The sequence below is a fragment of the Cervus canadensis genome, chromosome 2, assembly GCF_019320065.1.
Source record: "Cervus canadensis isolate Bull #8, Minnesota chromosome 2, ASM1932006v1, whole genome shotgun sequence".
NCBI lineage: Eukaryota > Metazoa > Chordata > Mammalia > Artiodactyla > Cervidae > Cervus > Cervus canadensis.
The window spans coordinates 99,756,122-99,773,900 of record NC_057387.1 but is presented as its reverse complement, the minus strand read 5'-3'; the positions used below and the strand labels follow the sequence as shown (position 1 = coordinate 99,773,900).

Here is a 17,779-nt window from a genome sequence, read left to right as displayed (position 1 = left end):
TAGCTGAGCTACCAGGGAAGCCCAAAACATACCTTAACAAATTTAAAAAACATAAATCATACAATATGTATGCTCTTAGATGACAATGGAATTAAACAAAAAATCAGAAACAGAAAGATAAGTGAAAAATCCCTAAATACTTGGTGCTTAAAGAACACGTTTCTAAATATCACATGGGTCAAATTAGAAATCTCAAGAGAAATTTAAAGATATTTTGAACTAAATGAACATGAAAACATAACTTATCAAAATTTGTGGGATATAGCCAAAGCAGTGAATAGAGGGAAATTTATAGCACTGAATGCATACATTATAAAAGAACAAAGACCTAAAGTCAATAATCTAAGCTTCCACTTTATGAAATTAGAAAAAGAAGAGAAAACTAAATCCAAATAAGCAGAAGAAAAGAAATAGTAAAAATTAGAGCACAAATCAATGAATTGAAAATTATAAGTCAACAAAGAAAAATCAATGAAACAAAAGTGAATCAATGAAAGTGAAAGTGTTAGTTGCTTAGTTGTGTCTACCTCTTTGTGAGCCCATGGCCTGTAGCCTGCCAGGCTCCCCTGCCCATGGAATTCTCCAGGCAAGAGGGTAGCCATTCCCTTCTCCAGGGGATCTTCCAGACCCAAGGATTGAACACAGGTCTCCTGCATTGCAGGCAGATTCTTTAGTGTCAGAGCCACCAGGGAAGCCCAAAACCAAAGGTTGGTTCCTTGAAAATATCAATAAAACCAATAAGCCTTTAGATATGCTAATAAGAAAAGAGAGATGACACAAATTACTAATATCAGACATTGAAAGAGATGGATCACTACATGGATCACTACAGATCCATGGTCATTAAAAGGTACTATGACTAATTCTATGCTGACAAATTTGATATCAAGATGAAATGGACCAATCTGGTGAAAGACACATTCTACCAAAACTCACACAAAAAGAAAAAGACATTCTGAATAGGCCTATATTTTTTGAAACTGAATCAATAATTAATAACCCTCCAAAACAGAAAGCACTTGGCTCAGATGGGAGTTACTGGTGAATTCTACCAAACATTAAAAAAAAAACATTCTACCAATTCTCTAAAATCTCTTTCAGAAGACAGAAGCAGAGAGAGTACCTCTTAGCTCATTTATGAGGCCAGCATTACCCCACTATCAAAACGAGACAACAACTTCACAAGAAAATTACAGACCAATATCTCTCATGAACACAGAGGCAAAAATCCTCAACAAAAATAGGAGCAAACTGAATTCAACAACATACAAGATGAATTATACACTAAAATCAAATGGAGTTTATCTCACGTATGTATTTCCAAACTCTTCATTTGAAAATCAATGTAATCCATCCCATCAAGAAGCTCAAGAAGAAATATCACATATGAACAGATGAAGAAAAAACATTTGGCAAAAAGTCAAAGACCCATTTATGATGGAAACTCTCAGCAAACTAGGAAGAGAGGAGAACTTCCTCAACTTCGTAAAGAATGTCAACAAAAACCCCACAGCCATCATCATACTTAACAGTGAAAATCTAGAAGTTTTCCCACTAAGCTCAGGAACAAGGTAAGGATGTTCCCTCTTACCACAGTTTTTAACCCTGTACTCAAAAGTCCTAACTAACGTAATAGGATGAGAAAAGGAAATAAAAGATACACAGTTTGGGAAGGAAGAAATGAAACTGCCTTTTGTCTGTAGATGACATGATCGTCTATGGAGAGAATGCAAAAATAATTCACAGAACTAATAAACAGTTGTAACAAGATTGCAGGGTATAAATATACAAAAGTCAATCCTTTCTTATAAAACAGTAATGAATAAGTGTAATTTGAAATTAAAAACAATACCATTTACCTTGTAGCACCTTCAAAAATAAAATACTTATGTATAAATCTAGCAATATGTACAAGATTTCTATGAGGAAAACTATAAAACTCCGATGAGTAAAATAATAATAAAAAACCTAAATAAATGGAGAGATATCCCCACGTTCATGGATAGGAAGACTCAATATTGTTGAGATGCCGATTCTTCTCAACTTGATCTATAGATTCAAGGCAATCCCAATCCAAATCCCAGCAAGTTATTTTGTGGCTATCAACAAACTGCTTCTAAAGTTTATATGGAGAGGGAAAAACCCTGAGTAGCCAACACAATACTGAAGGGGAAGAACAAAGTTGGAGGACTGGTACTACCCAACTTCAAGACAGTATGGTATTGGTGAGTTGAGTTCACTTCAGTCGCTCAGTCATATTCGACACTTTGCCGCCCCATGGACTGCAGCATGCTAGGCTTCCCTGTCCAGTACCAACTCCTGGAGCTTGCTCAAATTCATGTCCATTGAGTCGGTGATGCCATCCAACTATCTTATCCTCTGTCGTTCCCTTTTCCTCCTGCCTTCAATCTTTCCCAGGGTCTTTTCCAATCAGTCAGTTCTTCGCATCAGGTGGCCAAAGTATTGGAGCTTCAGCTTCAGCATCAATCCTTCTAATGAATATTCAGGACTGATTTCCTTTAGGACTGGCTGGTTTGATCTCTTTGCAGCCCACGGGGCACTCAAGGGTCTTCTCCATCACCACTGTTCAAAAGCATCAACACTTCAGCACTCAGCTTTCTTTATGGTCCAACTCACACATCTATACATGACTACCAGAAAAACCAAAACTTTGACTAGACAGACCTTTGTCAGGAAAGTAATGTCTCCGTTTTTTAATATGCTGTCTAGGTTGGTCAGAGCTTTTCTTCCAAGGGGCAAGTGTCTTTTAAAAAGTTTCATGGCTGCAATCACTATCTGCAGTGATACTGGAGCCCGAGAAAACAAAGTCTGTCACTTTTTTCCATTGTTTTCCCATTTATTTGCCATGAAGTGATGGAACCAGATGCCACGACCTTCGTTTTTTGAATGTTGAGTTTTAACCCAGCTTTTTCACTCTCCTCTTTCACTTTCCTCAAGAGATTCTTTAGTTCCTCTTTGCTTTCTGCCATTACACTGACGTCATATGCATATCTGAGGTTATTGATATTTCTCCCGGCAGTCTTGATTCCAGCTTGTGCGTCATCCAGCCCAGCATTTTGTATTATGTACTCTGCATACAAGTTAAATAAGCAGGGTGACAATATACAGACCTCACGGACTCTGTTCCCGATCTGGAACCAGTCTGTTGTTCCATGTCCAGTTCTAACTGTTGCTTTTTGACCTGCATACAGATTTCTCAGGAGGCAGGTCAGGTGGTCTGGTATTCCCATCTCTTTAAGAATTTTCCAGTTTGTCGTGATCCACACAGTCAAAGGCTTTGGCATAGTCAATGAAGCAGAAATAGATGTTTTTCTGGAACTCTCTTGCTTTTTTGATGATCTAACGGATGTTGGAAATTTGATCACTGGTTCCTTTGCCTTTTCTAAAACCAGCTTGAACATTTGGAAGTTCACAGTTCACGTATTGCTGAAGCCTGGCTTGGAGAATTTTGAGTATTACTTTGCTAGTGTGTGAGATAAGTGCAGTTATGCAGTAGCTTGAGCATTCTTTGGCACTGCCTTTCTTTGGGATTGGAATGAAAACTGACCTTTTCCAGTCCTGGGGCCACTGCTGAGTTTTCCACATTTGCTGGCATATTGAGTGAAGCACTTTCACAGCATTGCCATCTGGGATTTGAAATAGCTCAGCTGGAAATCCATCATCTCCACTAGTTTTTTTTTAATATTTGATTTTTAAGATCAATTTATTAAGTTCAATGATGAAAGCCATCAGAAGAACATTCTCCTGAAAATTATTTTTTTCTTAGAAAAATGAAAGGAAAATCAACACCCTCTTAGCATAGCCACAGATGCTGTGGCAGTCAAGCCTCTCTGCAGACGGGAATAGTCCATTAGTCGGTCAAGTCACTCTCCAGGTCAGCAGGATTGTAGTCTGGATCATCTTCATTGTCCTCCAGCTCCAAGTCATCCATTTCCCGGAACAAAGACTCATCTACCTCCATGTTGTTTCCAGCATTTTCCAAGGACTGGATATCAGATGTGTTGAGATTATGATCTGTTTCAAATAGTTGTCTTCCACTTATTTTTTTCCTGCTTGCTCTTCTTCCTTCATCCGTTTCTTTTTAATTTCCAAGAGTTCTGTATCAAACTTGGCCTTCCAATTTAAGAAATTCTCAACTGTAACAGGAGTACCATGGAATAACTGCTTTTTGGCTTCTTCTGCTTCTTTTTCCTCTTGTTTCTTTTCTTCTTCTCTTCTAGTTTTTATTTGATCTACTATTTCATTTAATTTTTCTTGCACAGCTGTCACTAAGGTGAAGATCATCACCATACCACGGTTTTCTTCTGCCTGTAATGCTAATAATTTTAAAATGTCTGCTATATCATTATCTTCTAGATTTAACTAGGCGAATATTTCATAAAGGGGAGCTTCATATGGGTATTTTTCACTGTATGTAAACATGAGGGTTGTCTGGACAGTTTCATCATTTTCTTCAGCCTCAGATGTCACAGTAATGGTGAAGCTGGGTGGATTTTCTGATAATACTGTGAAGGAGTCGGGGTAGACGGACTTCAGAGCCTCCAGCTCGTTGCGCTGCTCCTCGCCATAATCTGTCATCGCGGCCCTCGCTGCAGCCCATGGATCACCCAGACCCATCTCCACTAGTTTTGTTCATAGTGATGTTTCCTAAGGCCCACTTGACTTCGCACTCTAGGATGTCTGGCTCTAGGTGAGTGATCACACCATCATGGTTATCTGGGTCATTAAGATCTCTTTTGTATAGTTCCGTGTATTCCTTCCACCTCTTCTTAATATCTTCTGCTACTGTTAGGTCCACACCATTTCTGTCCTTCATTGTGCCCATCTTTACATGAAACGTTCCCTTGGCATCCCTAATTTTCTTAAAGAGATCTCTAGTCTTACTCATTCTATTATTTTCCTCCATTTCTTTGCATTGATCACTTAGGAAGGCTTTCTTCTCTCTCCCTGCTATTCTTTGGAACTATGCATTCGGATGGCTATTTCTTCCCTTTTTTGCCTGTTGCTTCTCTTCTTTTCTCAGCTATTTATAAGCCCTCCTCAGACAACCATTTTGCCTTTTTGCATTTCTTTTTCTTGGGGATGGTTTTGATCACAGTCTCCTGTACAATGTTATGAACCTCCATCTACAGTTCTTCAGGTACTCTATCAGATCTAATCTATTCAATCTAATAGACTGAATCTATTTGTCACTTCCACTGTATAATCATAAGGGATTCGGTTTAGTGGTCTAGTGAATGGTCTACTTTTCCCTACTTTCTTCAATTTAAGTTTGAATTTGGCAATAAGGAGTTCATGATCCGAGCCACAGTCAGCTCCCAGTCTTGTTTTTGTTGACTGTATAGAGCTTCTTCATCTTTGGCTGCAAAGAATATAATCAATCTGATTTCAGTATTGACCATCTTGTGATGTCCATGTGTAGAGTCTTCTCTTGTGTTGCTGGAAGAGGGTGTTTGCCATAAACATTGCGTTCTCTTGGCAAAACTCTGTTAGCCTTTGCCCTGCTTCATTTTGTAGTCCAAGGCCAAACTTGCCTGTTACTCCAGGTATCTCCTGACTTCCTACTTTTGCATTCCAGTCCCCTATGATGAAAAGGACATCTTTTTTTGGTGTTAGTTCTAGAAGGTCTTGTAGGTCAAGTAGAACCGTTCAACTTCAGCTTCTTCAGCATTAGTGGTTGGGGCATAGACTTGGATTTCTGTGTTATTGAATGGTTTGCCTTGGAAACTAACAGATCATTCTGTTGTTTTTGAGACTGCACTCAAGTACTGCATTTCGGACTCTTTTGTTGACTATGATGGCTACTCCATTTCTTCTAAGGGATTCTTGCCCACAAATTTAGATGTAACAGTCATCTGAATTAAATTTGCCTATTCCCGTCCATTTTAGTTTGCCGATTGCTAAAATGTCGATGTTAACACTTGCCATCTCCTGTTTAACCACTTCCAATTTACCTTGATTCATGGACCTAACATTCCAGGTTCCCATGCAATAATGTTCTTTACAGCATCGGACTTTACTTCCATCACCAGTCACATCCACAACTGGGCATTATTTTGCTTTGGTGTTGGTGAAAGAACAGACAAATCAATGAAACAGGGCCCAAAAATAGTCCAACACAAATATAGCGAACTGATCTCTGACAAAGGAGCAGATGTAGTACAATGGAACAAAGATATGTTTTTTCAAGTTTTTTTTTAACAAATAGTACTGAGACAACTGGATAGACACACGCAAAAAAGCGAACCTAGACATAGATTTTATACCCTTCACAAAAATTAACTCAAAATAGATACAGACCTAAATGTAAAATTCAAACTATAAAACTGCTGGTATAGCCAGACAATGGTATGTTATTCTGCACTTGATAAGTGAGCTATCAAGCCATGAAAAGACACAGAGGAAATTTAAATATATCATTAAATGAAAACACCAATCTGAAAAGGCTATGTATATTGAATGATTTAATTTTATGACATTCTGGAAAAGGTAAAATTACTGAGACAGTAAAAAGGTCAGTGGCTGTCAGAGATGAGTGGGGAGCTAAGAATGACTAGGCAGAGGCAAAGGATTTTTAGAGCAGTAAAATTATTTTGCAAGATTCTATAATGGTGGATACATGTCATTATATATTTGTCAAAATCCATACAAAGTACAACACCAAGTAAGATCTCTAATGTAAATTATGGACCTTGGGTGGTAATGATGCTCATCACTGAAACAAATGTACTACTCTGGTGGGGGACGTTGATAATGGAGAAGGTGAAACAGTGTGTTGGGGGGGTAAGGAGTATATGGGAAATACACCCTATACCTCCTGCTCAAATTTGCTGTGAATCTAAAAAAAAAAAAAAATAGTGTAGTAAAAAATCCACAAAACAAAAGAGTTCTTCATAGCATATGCAAATACCAAGAGTGGGTAAGGAGAGTATAGGCATTTTCTAAACATATGCAACCAAATTCCTAAATGTATGTAAAGTCCCTTTATGCAGAGCATTTTGCAGGACTAGTTTTCCACCAAATACCCTTTGGAAAATGCCACTAGAGAAATAATGATACTTTTATAAAAAAAAATTGCCAGGAATAAGAAACTCAACAAAGAGTTTAGAAGATAAAGTTGTGGAAAGTTTGAAGCAAGTTGAACAAAAAGACAAAGAGAATAGGAATAAGAAGAAAGAGGGTCAAGAATACAATGGATGACTTCAGGAGGTTCAACATCTGAACATATGCCAGGAAGAGTAAGTAGGGAAAAAGTGAGGGAAAATCATTGATGCATTTAAGAAAGTTTCAAGAAACCAAATGATGGAATGGGCACACTATATGTCCACATGGTGAGTAAAAATACTCACATCCTAGGTGAAATTTCAGAATAATGGGGATGAAGAGAAGCTTCAAAGAGAATAAACAGGTTTCACACAAAACTGAAGATAAAAATCTAGGGAAGATTACATGGTAAAATAAAGATTACATTGTAAAATAAAGGAGCAAACTGGGATAACACAAAATAGAGATGAACATGCTTGAACATAAAGAAGAAAGATGTATACAGCAGTAAGAGACTATAAGGCTGAGCTAGTAAGTACATAGCAAGATAAACACATAACAAAAAAGGTCAAGATTTAATCTAAAACAAAGTTTTGTACAACAAAGGAAAAGTAATCATAGTACTCTACATGGCTCAGTTGAGACTAGCATAAAACAAGTTACAATAACAGACTATTGAATTTCAATCTAATCATAATTATAATATCATCTTATTAAGAGAGGGAAGTATGTGTGGGTGGGTAACAGGCAAAGAGATTAAGAAGTGTTAAATCCCGTGTTGCCAAAAAAAGAAAAGGAAGAGTTAAAGTGTGTTGGTACAAAAATACCTCAAGTTAAAAAAAAGCAATATAAGTATTCTATTTACATATATGAAAGTAAATAAAAGAATCAGCTAAATTAACAGTGACTGCCTTTGGTGAGAAGTAAATGACAAGGGATTAGAGGGGGTCTGTTCCTCTTCTTTTTGTAATAACTCCTGTAGCCTATTTTTCCTTTAAACTGTTCTCATGTATATAATTCTGATGAAAATAAAAAGTGTTGTGCAGTTAAAAAAAACTGAAAGATTGGTAATAAAGGATATAGCGTGGCACACAGCTTGCAATCCATGATAGCTTTTATTGTTAACAGTTGAAGGGTCTATAAAGGTAACTTGGACTAACTGTATCATTGTATAGGTGTGGAAACTGAGATCAGAAAAGGAAGTGACTGCAAGGTCACACGGAAAGAGCAAAGGTCCAGTCAGGTGGTGAAACAGTGATCAGTGAAAACTGCCATAGCCCGGCCAAGAGCAAGAAACAGGGATACAAAGTCAAGTTGCCATTTTTCTTAGCTATGATATTCAGACCAAGGGATGGATTTCAGCTTAGTGACCACCAGAAGAGATGAGTTACATCATTTTAATTGAATAGTGAGGCCCAGTCATGAGGCTTACACTGGTATGAATCATCTAGGTTTTGTTGAAAATGCATCCAGGCACCTAACTGGTATTTAGAATGATGGAGTAAACAAGCAGGTATACAGGAATCTAGTGGGCATGTCATAGGTTAGAAAATGGAATCAATATCTTCACCGAGGTATTCAGTTATCTTTACTTCCTCATCCATGGAGCTAAGCTCCTAAGCTTTGTTCATTAATCTAGTAACATTTTTGGACTAAGCAAACCCAGTAACTGGCTGAGGCCAGATGCATAAGACACATACGGAGAAATCATGTGATAGTACCCTGATCAGAGCTGAACATAAATGTTACCAGCAGGCTCTGTTCTTTTCCAAAGGTTATTTGGAAAGGAAATGACTGGGCTTCCCTTCAAGCACTAACATTCTAGGGTGAAGACAAACTCAACTCCTAAAAAAAAGACTACCTTAACTTCCATGAGGATCATTCCAATTCCTTAGATTTCCCTAAGAAGATGTTTTCACACATGTATCTTAATTTATACATAAAAATGAACATTGTTCTTTTTATCAATAGTTACCCCACTGGGAAGCTGTACGTCTATTCTAAAGGGGTAGCTCTTTTAGAGTTACCTTCATATAGTTTATGAAATGGGAACAGATATGCACAACCCAAGTGACTACCCACTCACTATGGTTATCAGATTTTGCCTTGAATCAAACATGCACTGATTTGTCTCCAAAATAAAAAAAACTTTCACAGTACCAAAAATTGCCACAATCAAAAACTAAAAAAATCAGAGCAGTGCCATACATATTTGAGTGGTGGCAGAATAATTATAATGCTGGAAGGGTTCCAGAAAGGATCACTAAGGAGGGAGCACCCCATACTGGAAAGGATGGGTATAATTCCAAACTGAGTCAGAGAGCTCCTGGTGCTGGCTTCATGTCCATCCCACCCCCAGGCCCTAGATCCCCAACTCTAAGTTCACAGAACGTCTACGCAAGTTTCTTGGATTATTTTGACAGAATGGAGATGTCTCTGAAGTTATTTCAAACATCAAATTAAATTTTTTTTAAAAGATTCTGTTTAGATGTATGAATGGATAGGGGGCTAATTGGGCTACCCTGATGGCTTGGTAGGTAAAAATCCACCAGAGATGCAGGCAGACGCGGCTTCAATCCCTGGGTTGGGAAGATCCCCTGGAGGAGGAAATGGCAACACACTCTAGTATCTTTGCCTGAAAAAGTCCATGGACAGAGGAGACTGGTGGGTTACAGGCAATGGAGTTGAAAGAGTAGGACAGGACTAAGTGCGTGTGCCCCAGCAGGGGGCTAATTATTGGTACAGTATGAGAGACAGTACAGACACTGGGGCCTGGGGCTTGTTGCAGCTAATACTGTGATCTGCTCTTACCTGTGGGGGCCTGCATGGCTGAGCTGGGTATGGTGGCAGCATCTTGGGGTACAGTGCTGGTGTCCGGTTCAGGGGTGCTGGTTGTTGGTGAGGTGGGTGGTGGGTTCAGCAAAGTCCGAGGTTTCCTCTGTCAAAATGGATGAGGAAAAGTTTGCTACCCATGATAGGTAACTTGTCTTCTCATTCCTCTATTCTTAGCACTCAATGCACCCATTAAACTGGAATATGTTTGTGGATGGGACTGTGTTATTTCTTTTTTTTTTTTAATTGAAGTATAGCTGATTTACAATGTTGTATTAGTTTCTTGTATACGGCAAAGTGAGTCAGATATATATACAAACACACATATATGTTCTTTTTCAGATTCTTTTCCATTACAGGTTATTACAATATATTGAACACAGTTCCCTGTGCTATACAGTAGGACCTTGTTGTTTATCTGTTTTGTATATAGTAGTGTGTATCTGGTAATACCAACCTCCTAACTGACCTCTTCTCCCACTTTGCCCTTTGGTAGCCGTACATTTGTTTTCTATATCAGTGTGTTTATTTTGTAAATAAGTTCATTTGTATCCCAGATTTCACATATAAGTGATATCATATGATATATATATATATACATATATATATATATATTTTTTTTTTCCCCCAAATAGCATCTTGTTCAAAGTTGCAAAAATAGCAGATGCTTAGTAAATATTTTCTCAATCTAGGTATAAGATTCTGGGCTTCTGTATCGCCAGAGCTTAATTCACTACCTTTTATATGTATTCAGTATTATTATCTGAAGTCTGTGTTTTTTATTAGTTAGACACAAAAAAAGCATAAAAGGAAAAAAAATGCTGCGACCTACGTCTACTTTGACATCAGTTTGTTTCTCTGTTAAAAAATGGAAACATCCCTTCCCCTAACTCCACAAACTACTTTCCTCTGCCTACCTCTTTGGCGTATTACCTGCCATTTCTTATCTTAAACCTTGTATTCCAGTAACCTCTAACTATAGTACTTCCCTGAAAACCTGCAGTTTTATCTAGTCCTTGCCTTTATAATAATAAACCATCTGTTTTGCCTAGAATACCTTTTTTTTTTTACCTCATAAATATCTGTTTATCCAGGAAGTTTTTCTAGATTTCCTCTAGTTACTGTCTCTTTTGTGCTATTTCTGTACTTTGTATGGTTGCATTTGTCACAATGTATTTTTGCTATATATTTATATACTGGTGTCCCCTATTAGCTTGGTGTTCCTTGAGGGTCTGATTCTGCTTACCATTCTGACATGATACTTGGCATATGATAAGTGTCATAAATGTCTTTCAATGAAGCATACAGTATAGAATACCAATAATGGGAGCAGTAATAAAAATGATTTGAGAAAAATCTAGTATCTCCTCTATGCTGTTCTGGGCAATCTCTGGGGGAGGAAGATTGCAGAAGATTGTTTTTTCCTCCAAGAAACAGTTTTCTAAAAAGCCTTTCTGAAAGCAAGGAAAACAGAACCATCACTGAGATCCAGTGATGATCATGATGAATTCATTTTTACTAAATGATGAACTCATTTGTACTAAATGTCACGTGTAGGGTCCACTCTGGGAGCTGTATAAACCTGACTGCCTTCCAGGAGTTATCAGAGAGAAGGCCCAATGATGGCAGGCATATATACAGGTTGGCTTTGCCTGTCAAAGCAGTCATGCAGACTCTTATGGAACATTCAAAGCACACATAGGACATGGACATTTCCTCCTGTTCTTGATATTGCCACAAGTAAAAATCTAAATAAGCAATGAGTCAGGAAAGAAAGGAACTAGTTCAACTTTACTGAGTTGGTAGGATTTCATGGGGGTTCCTGAAGAAACAAACCTGGTGAGTTTTGGTTCCCAAATATTGGAGAAAAAAGCAGAAAGATGTAAAGCATTATTATTATTTGAGACTGGTGCATTTACATGTATTACATCTATTCATATGTTATCCATTCTATTGGTGAGAAAACTGGGGCTCCTAGCCTTACTCAAAGCTTTCTCAAAGTCAAAACAGTGGTAACAACTGGAGATGAGATATAAACCTAAGTTTCTCTGGCTTCAAAGCCTATGCTCTTATCACAAGATCACTTTGCTTCAAAAATGAATATAAGGGTCATGGGTTAAGTAGAGGCCTATACACTTACAGGAATAGGCAAAATCACAGGAAGGGGAATTAGGGAGTCAAATGCCAGGCCATAAAATACAGTATTAGATGAAAGTTATTGCTTTTAAGAGGACTGGAAAGAAAAAGGACTTTGGTTACTATGTTTAGGACTTCCTGAAAGCAGAGCTGAAGCAATCATAGAATCATAGTTCTTAGCTTTGAAGGATCTTAAAGGTTACTTAATCCAACTATATACCTAATACTTTTACATCCCACTCCTTAAAAACATCCGTATCAGTACCTGGGTACTTGATGAAATACCTGATGAAATACCTCTAGTGATGGGAGATTACTACTTGCATTTTGAAATAGATTTAACTGTTCCTTTTATGTTGAGATAAAGCCTATTTGCTTGGGTTTCTGCTTATTGGTTCTTTCTGTTTTTGGAACCTCATGGACAAGTTTTCTCCCTTTTTAATCTAACTGTCAAGGTGTCCTCACATCATCAAAAGCATGACTTCCCTGGCCTTGGAATTTCTAGAGCCTTCAGCATCTCTTCCATAACATGAGAATGAGAAGAGAGTAATGGAGACAAAAATGAATCAGGATCTGGGTTAAGGGTTAATGATAACAGATCGGGAGTATTATGCATTACATAGAAGGATCAGGATGTGACATCAAGAATTCAAAACCAATAAATAAAGGATATTCTCAATTGGAAATCATCACTAAAATCATCTGTCTGTCTATCTATCCATCCATCCATCCATCCATCCATCCTGCATATGTTGAACATTTCCCAAGAGATTGAGATATAGGGCATGGGCAGGAGAAAAAGAGAAGACTAGGTTCTTGACCTTCAGGAGCTTATATTCTAGAAAGACTGAGGCCAGCTGGAGCTAAGAAACAAAACAAACCCACCCACCCAATCAAACCTAGAGAAGAACTTAGGAAATTGGAATGGAATGCCTAAGGAGAACTGGGTATCATTTTCACACTGGAACTCAGGTAGTCTAGTTTGGGAGGGAGTTGCAGAGAAATTCTCTGAGACTTAGGAAGTGACTGGAGAAGATGATGCCAAAGGAAGCCTTAGAGAAGCAGCTGAGGAAGTTTCATATCAATGGTTTTCTGAGGGAAGATACACATGGAGACCTGGTCATGACTAAAAGGTGGTACTTTCAGTAACAGTGCTCAGTGAAGCTCGACCCAGCAGTTTTTTCCAACACCAGAGGTTGTGTTACCTTCCTTGGGAAATGTGAGAGAGTGAATATGTGATGGGGCAGCAGTGATCTTAGAACTAGAAGATCTGGAGATCCATCTCTGTAGCCTTTGCCATTGATTAGCTGTGTGACTGTAGGGAAGTCATTTCCCATCTCTAAGTCTCAATTTACTTGACTATTTAACATTAACACTACTTATCTCCTAGGGTTTTGTAAAGATCATATGATATGTAATGGGGTCACGTACAGAGCTTGATCCTTAGTAAATATTCAATAATTTCCTTTTTTTTTTTTTTAAAAGAAGGTATAGGGACAGGAAAATAAATACATTTACAGTGTCAGTTTTCTCTTTCTGTTCACATACCTGGGCATCCACTTTGTGTAGGTCAGTAACAATTAGGAGCAGAGCCTTTCATCTATTGAAGATATCAGACCAGAATTCCCATGAATGTAACTTTCAAAGTAAAAATCTGTTTCTTATCCATACTATCTTATCTCTAACATTACAAACTCCCAGCTAAATAGCTAAAGTAGGGATGACAATATAGGAGATTCTCCTTAAAAGAACACACAAGGTGGAGAATAGTGTCAGACACATTCCTTTCTAAGATGGATGGATATGGAAGAGTTATCCTTTTATAACCATTTATCCCTTGCTGGCAAACCCACATTTTTACCTACCTTACTGCCAGGTTTGGGACCCCTCTTCTTTGGGAATTTCAAAGGCTCAGCTGACTTGGATGGGGTAGAGATGGGATGGGGAATTAGGGGCTTGGGTGTCCGGCCCCGCTTCTTTCCTGGTTTACGCCCCCTCTGCCCTGGTTGATGCTCCAAGACAGTTTTGGTGCTGCTGTGGATGCTGGGCTTCTCAGTGTTCACATCGGATGCAGGGTAGGGATTCTTTGGAATCACAACTGCAAGAAAAAGACTCATTCTAACACTCCCTCCTCCCACCTGCATCCCCATCCCAGCCAGAGGGAAAAAAAGACTTGCTACTTCTGCTTGGATAGTTTTATCCCAAGAAGCTAGTCTCTTGGTATCTGACCTAAAAGTTAGAAAATCTCAGAGGAGAACTGAATTTAGATTGGCCAGAATTGGAAGTTTTAATTATTTCTGGCTAATGTAGAAAAAATATTACGCATTTCTTCCTAAAGAATCTAGTTAAAGCATATAAACAACCATGGACTCAGAGATGGAATGGCTCTTAGAAGCTTACAGTCTTCTGCTAAGAATGAAGACCTGAGGCTCAGAAGAGGAAATGATACCTTCCCTAGCTTACACAGTGAGTTGGGATAAGGACTTATGTGTGGAAACTGGGTTCTGACAACCAAATTAGGGATTTTCTGAATCAATTTACTTAAAGTTTTAGTGTGATTATTGCAGTGAGGACTACCGAAACACATACAAGTATATACATCTAATAGCATCTTTCCTTACCTTAAAAATTTGGACTTTAAGGTAAAGTCCAAATTCTTTATTCTGATATCCAAAGACTTTTGTGATTTGGCCCCTGCCTTGCTTCCCAGATATGTCTGATGTCATTTCCTATCACCCACCCCCATGTCGTAGCACCACTGTTTTCTGAATACCAGTTTGTTCAAATATGTTGAGTTCTCTATTCTTTCTGATCCGAATAAATCAATACTCAGTTTTCAACACTCAGCTCCAGAATCACCACCTTATTGAGGCCTTGTTTGACAACTCCATCAGTGCTCCACCTGCTCTAAAACATTCTGCGGAGTACTTTCAATTTACTCCAATCATTCATCTCCTTAACTGAGAATTTTTCAAGGTAAGCAATATCTAATTCATTCCACAAAGTTATTAAGCACTTACTACAGGCTATGCATTATTTTAAGTCCTGGGGTAGAACAGTGAACAAAACATAATTTCCACTCTTATGGAGCTTACCACCTAGTGGGGGAGACAGAAAATAGGCAAAACAATACACAATATAATATTAGGTAAATGCCATGATTAAAACTAAAGCAAGTTAAGGAGACACAGAGGTGAGGAAAGTCCTCTTTGTGAAGGTGACATTTGCAAAGAGCTCCCAAATGAAATAAAGGCAAAGTCTTATGAAGAGCTGAGGGAAGAGCCATCCAGTAGATGGTATATAACAAATGCAAAGATTCTGAGATGAGAACATATTACTGTGTTTGAGAAATGGAAAGAAAATCAGTATAGCTGGAATTGAGTGAGCCAAGGGGAGAGTGGTGGGAGATTAGGTAGAGGAGAAGTAGCAGTAAGACTGTGTGGGATTTTGTAGACCCTGAAAATGAACCTAAATTTATCTTAAGTCTGAAGGGAAGCCATTGGAGAGTTTTGAGCAAGTGAGTGACAGGGCAGACTTAAAAGGGAACACTCTGGCTACTCTGGGAGGGGAGGGGACAAGAGTAGAACTTAGGAGACAAGTTAATAAAGTAGTTACAGTGGGCAGGTAGAAGACAGTATTTCTCGTGCTTCCAAGTAGTATCTAACAGATATGACAGTGTAGTGCTGCTGATCCAGCAACTAGAAAAAATCAGACAAATTACTTTAAAAGACAATGCACTGTTACAGAAATTATGAGGGTTAGATGAACTGGAATTCCAGACCTGGATGAGGAGGGTTTTTTAAGTAGCTGACACTGTTTTCTTTCCTGAGCACATTTGCCAAATTTGGGCATGAATTAACAGTCAGTCTTGGCCTGTGCAGAGGAGCTCCACTGGAGGAAAGAGAAATTGATGAGGCTGCTATGATGAGGAGTTCCATGAATATGGCCTATTTTTCCCATAGGACATCTGCTGAGTTTTGAGCCTGCATGTCGGGGCTGCAAAGCTAGGCTGAGAGTCTCTAAAAAGGCAGAGTGAAAATTCCCATAATTTCGTGACTTCAGCAGACAAGGTTCCACCAGAAGGATGAGGTCTACTTCCAACACAGCCGATCTCCTCTTCAAGATAAATGCCTTATTTTGAAATTGTAAGGACTGAAAGGTCAAAGAACCAAGCCCCAAAACTCTCACAGGCAGGACAATTCCTTGTGGTTTTTCACGACTATGAAAATGAAGACCCATTAGGCTCTCAGTCAAGGGCCCAGGGCCTCGGAATATGGATATAAACCATGGATAAAATTCATATCTGAACTAGTTCAATCCATGATTAGACTGAGAGGATCAGGCCCTTATCCTATTAGCATAAAGGAAAGAGGAAAGAATTCTTTCTGATAGAAAATATCAGCTGGAATCTCAATACTTCTTTTATATAAAATATCCAGTGTGTGTGTGTAAGAGAGAAATACAAAAAAGAGTCAGAACAACGTGACTGATAATCAAGAAAAAATATAGACAATAGAAAGCTCATGTATGATCCAGATAATGAAACAGACTTTAAACTAACCATAAGTAATATGGTTTTAAAAAGTAGAGGGAAAGATGAAAAAAATGTAAGAAAAGATAATACTCACAGAAAACTGCAACCTTCATAACAAATTAAATGAACATACTATAATAAAAACACAATATTAAAAATTAAGAATTCATTGGATGAATTTAAGGGTAAAGAAGATCTAGCAGAAGAATTTAAAAATTTGAAGAAAAATCAACAGAAAACACGCAAAATGAAGCAAAAATACAGAAAAAAAAAACCCCGACAAATAGATTACAACATTAGGGACATGTGGACACACTCAATAGATACAAAATATGAGTAACTATAATCCCTGTGAGAGAAGACTGAGAGAATGAGGTAAAACTATACTTGAAGACTAATGAAAGAAGAGCTCAGCAATCCACAAGCAGCAAAAATACAAAAAAACCTCCAAACTATACCAAACCACATCACTGTGAAACTGCTGAAAATAAAATACATAAAATAAAGCAAAATGAAAGACAAAGACACATTTTTAAAAGCAGTTAAAGAAAAAAGGATTTTTTTTACAGAAGCAATTGACTTTGTAACAGAAACTATGAAAGTAAGAAGCAATAGTGTTAAATGACAGTTTTAAGGGGCTAAAATATGTAAACTGCCAACCCAGAGTTCTATATCTAGTGAAAAATCACTGCAGATGGTGACTGCAGCCATGAAATTAAAAGATGTTTACTCCTTGGAAGGAAAGTTATGACCAACCTAGACAGCATATTAAAAAGCAGAGACATTACTTTGCCAACAAGGGTCCATCTAGTCAAGGCTATGGTTTTTCCAGTGGTCATGTATGGATGTGAGAGTTGGACTATAAAGAAAGCTGAGTGCCAAAGAATTGATGCTTTTGAACTGTGGTGTTGGAGAAGACTCTTAAGAGTCCCTGGGACTGCAAGGAGATCCAACCAGTCCATCCTAAAGGAGATCAGTCCTGGGTGTTCATTGGAAGGACTGATGCTGAAGCTGAAACTCCAGTACTTTGGCCACCTGATGTGAAGAGCTGACTCATTTGAAAAGACCCTGATGCTGGGAAAGATTGAGGGCAGGAGGAGAAGGGGACGACAGAGGATGAGATGGTTGGACGGCATCACCGACCTGATGGATATGAGATTGGGTGGACTCCAGGACTTGGTGATGGACAGGGAGGCCTGGCGTGCTGCGGTT

At 38.3% G+C, this 17,779-nt stretch overlaps 1 protein-coding gene and 1 pseudogene across 14 annotated transcripts in view; both read right to left on the bottom strand.

Annotated features, from left to right (window-relative positions):
* The window catches only part of SCMH1 (Scm polycomb group protein homolog 1), a 208,503-nt gene that overhangs the window by 26,429 nt on the left and 164,295 nt on the right, over window positions 1–17,779 (bottom strand). For 13 of the 14 annotated variants that reach the window (XM_043461722.1, XM_043461716.1, XM_043461718.1 and 10 more), the window contains 2 exons: window positions 13,899–14,131; window positions 9,877–10,003 (listed from right to left, as the gene is read on the bottom strand). The exons of the other annotated variant lie outside the window; for it this stretch is intronic. In XM_043461722.1, the coding sequence (XP_043317657.1) occupies window positions 9,877–10,003; window positions 13,899–14,131 (360 nt within the window). The remainder of the gene's footprint in view (window positions 1–9,876; window positions 10,004–13,898; window positions 14,132–17,779) is intronic. 14 annotated transcript variants of the gene reach the window in all.
* On the bottom strand, window positions 3,668–4,690 carry LOC122437143 (annotated as a pseudogene).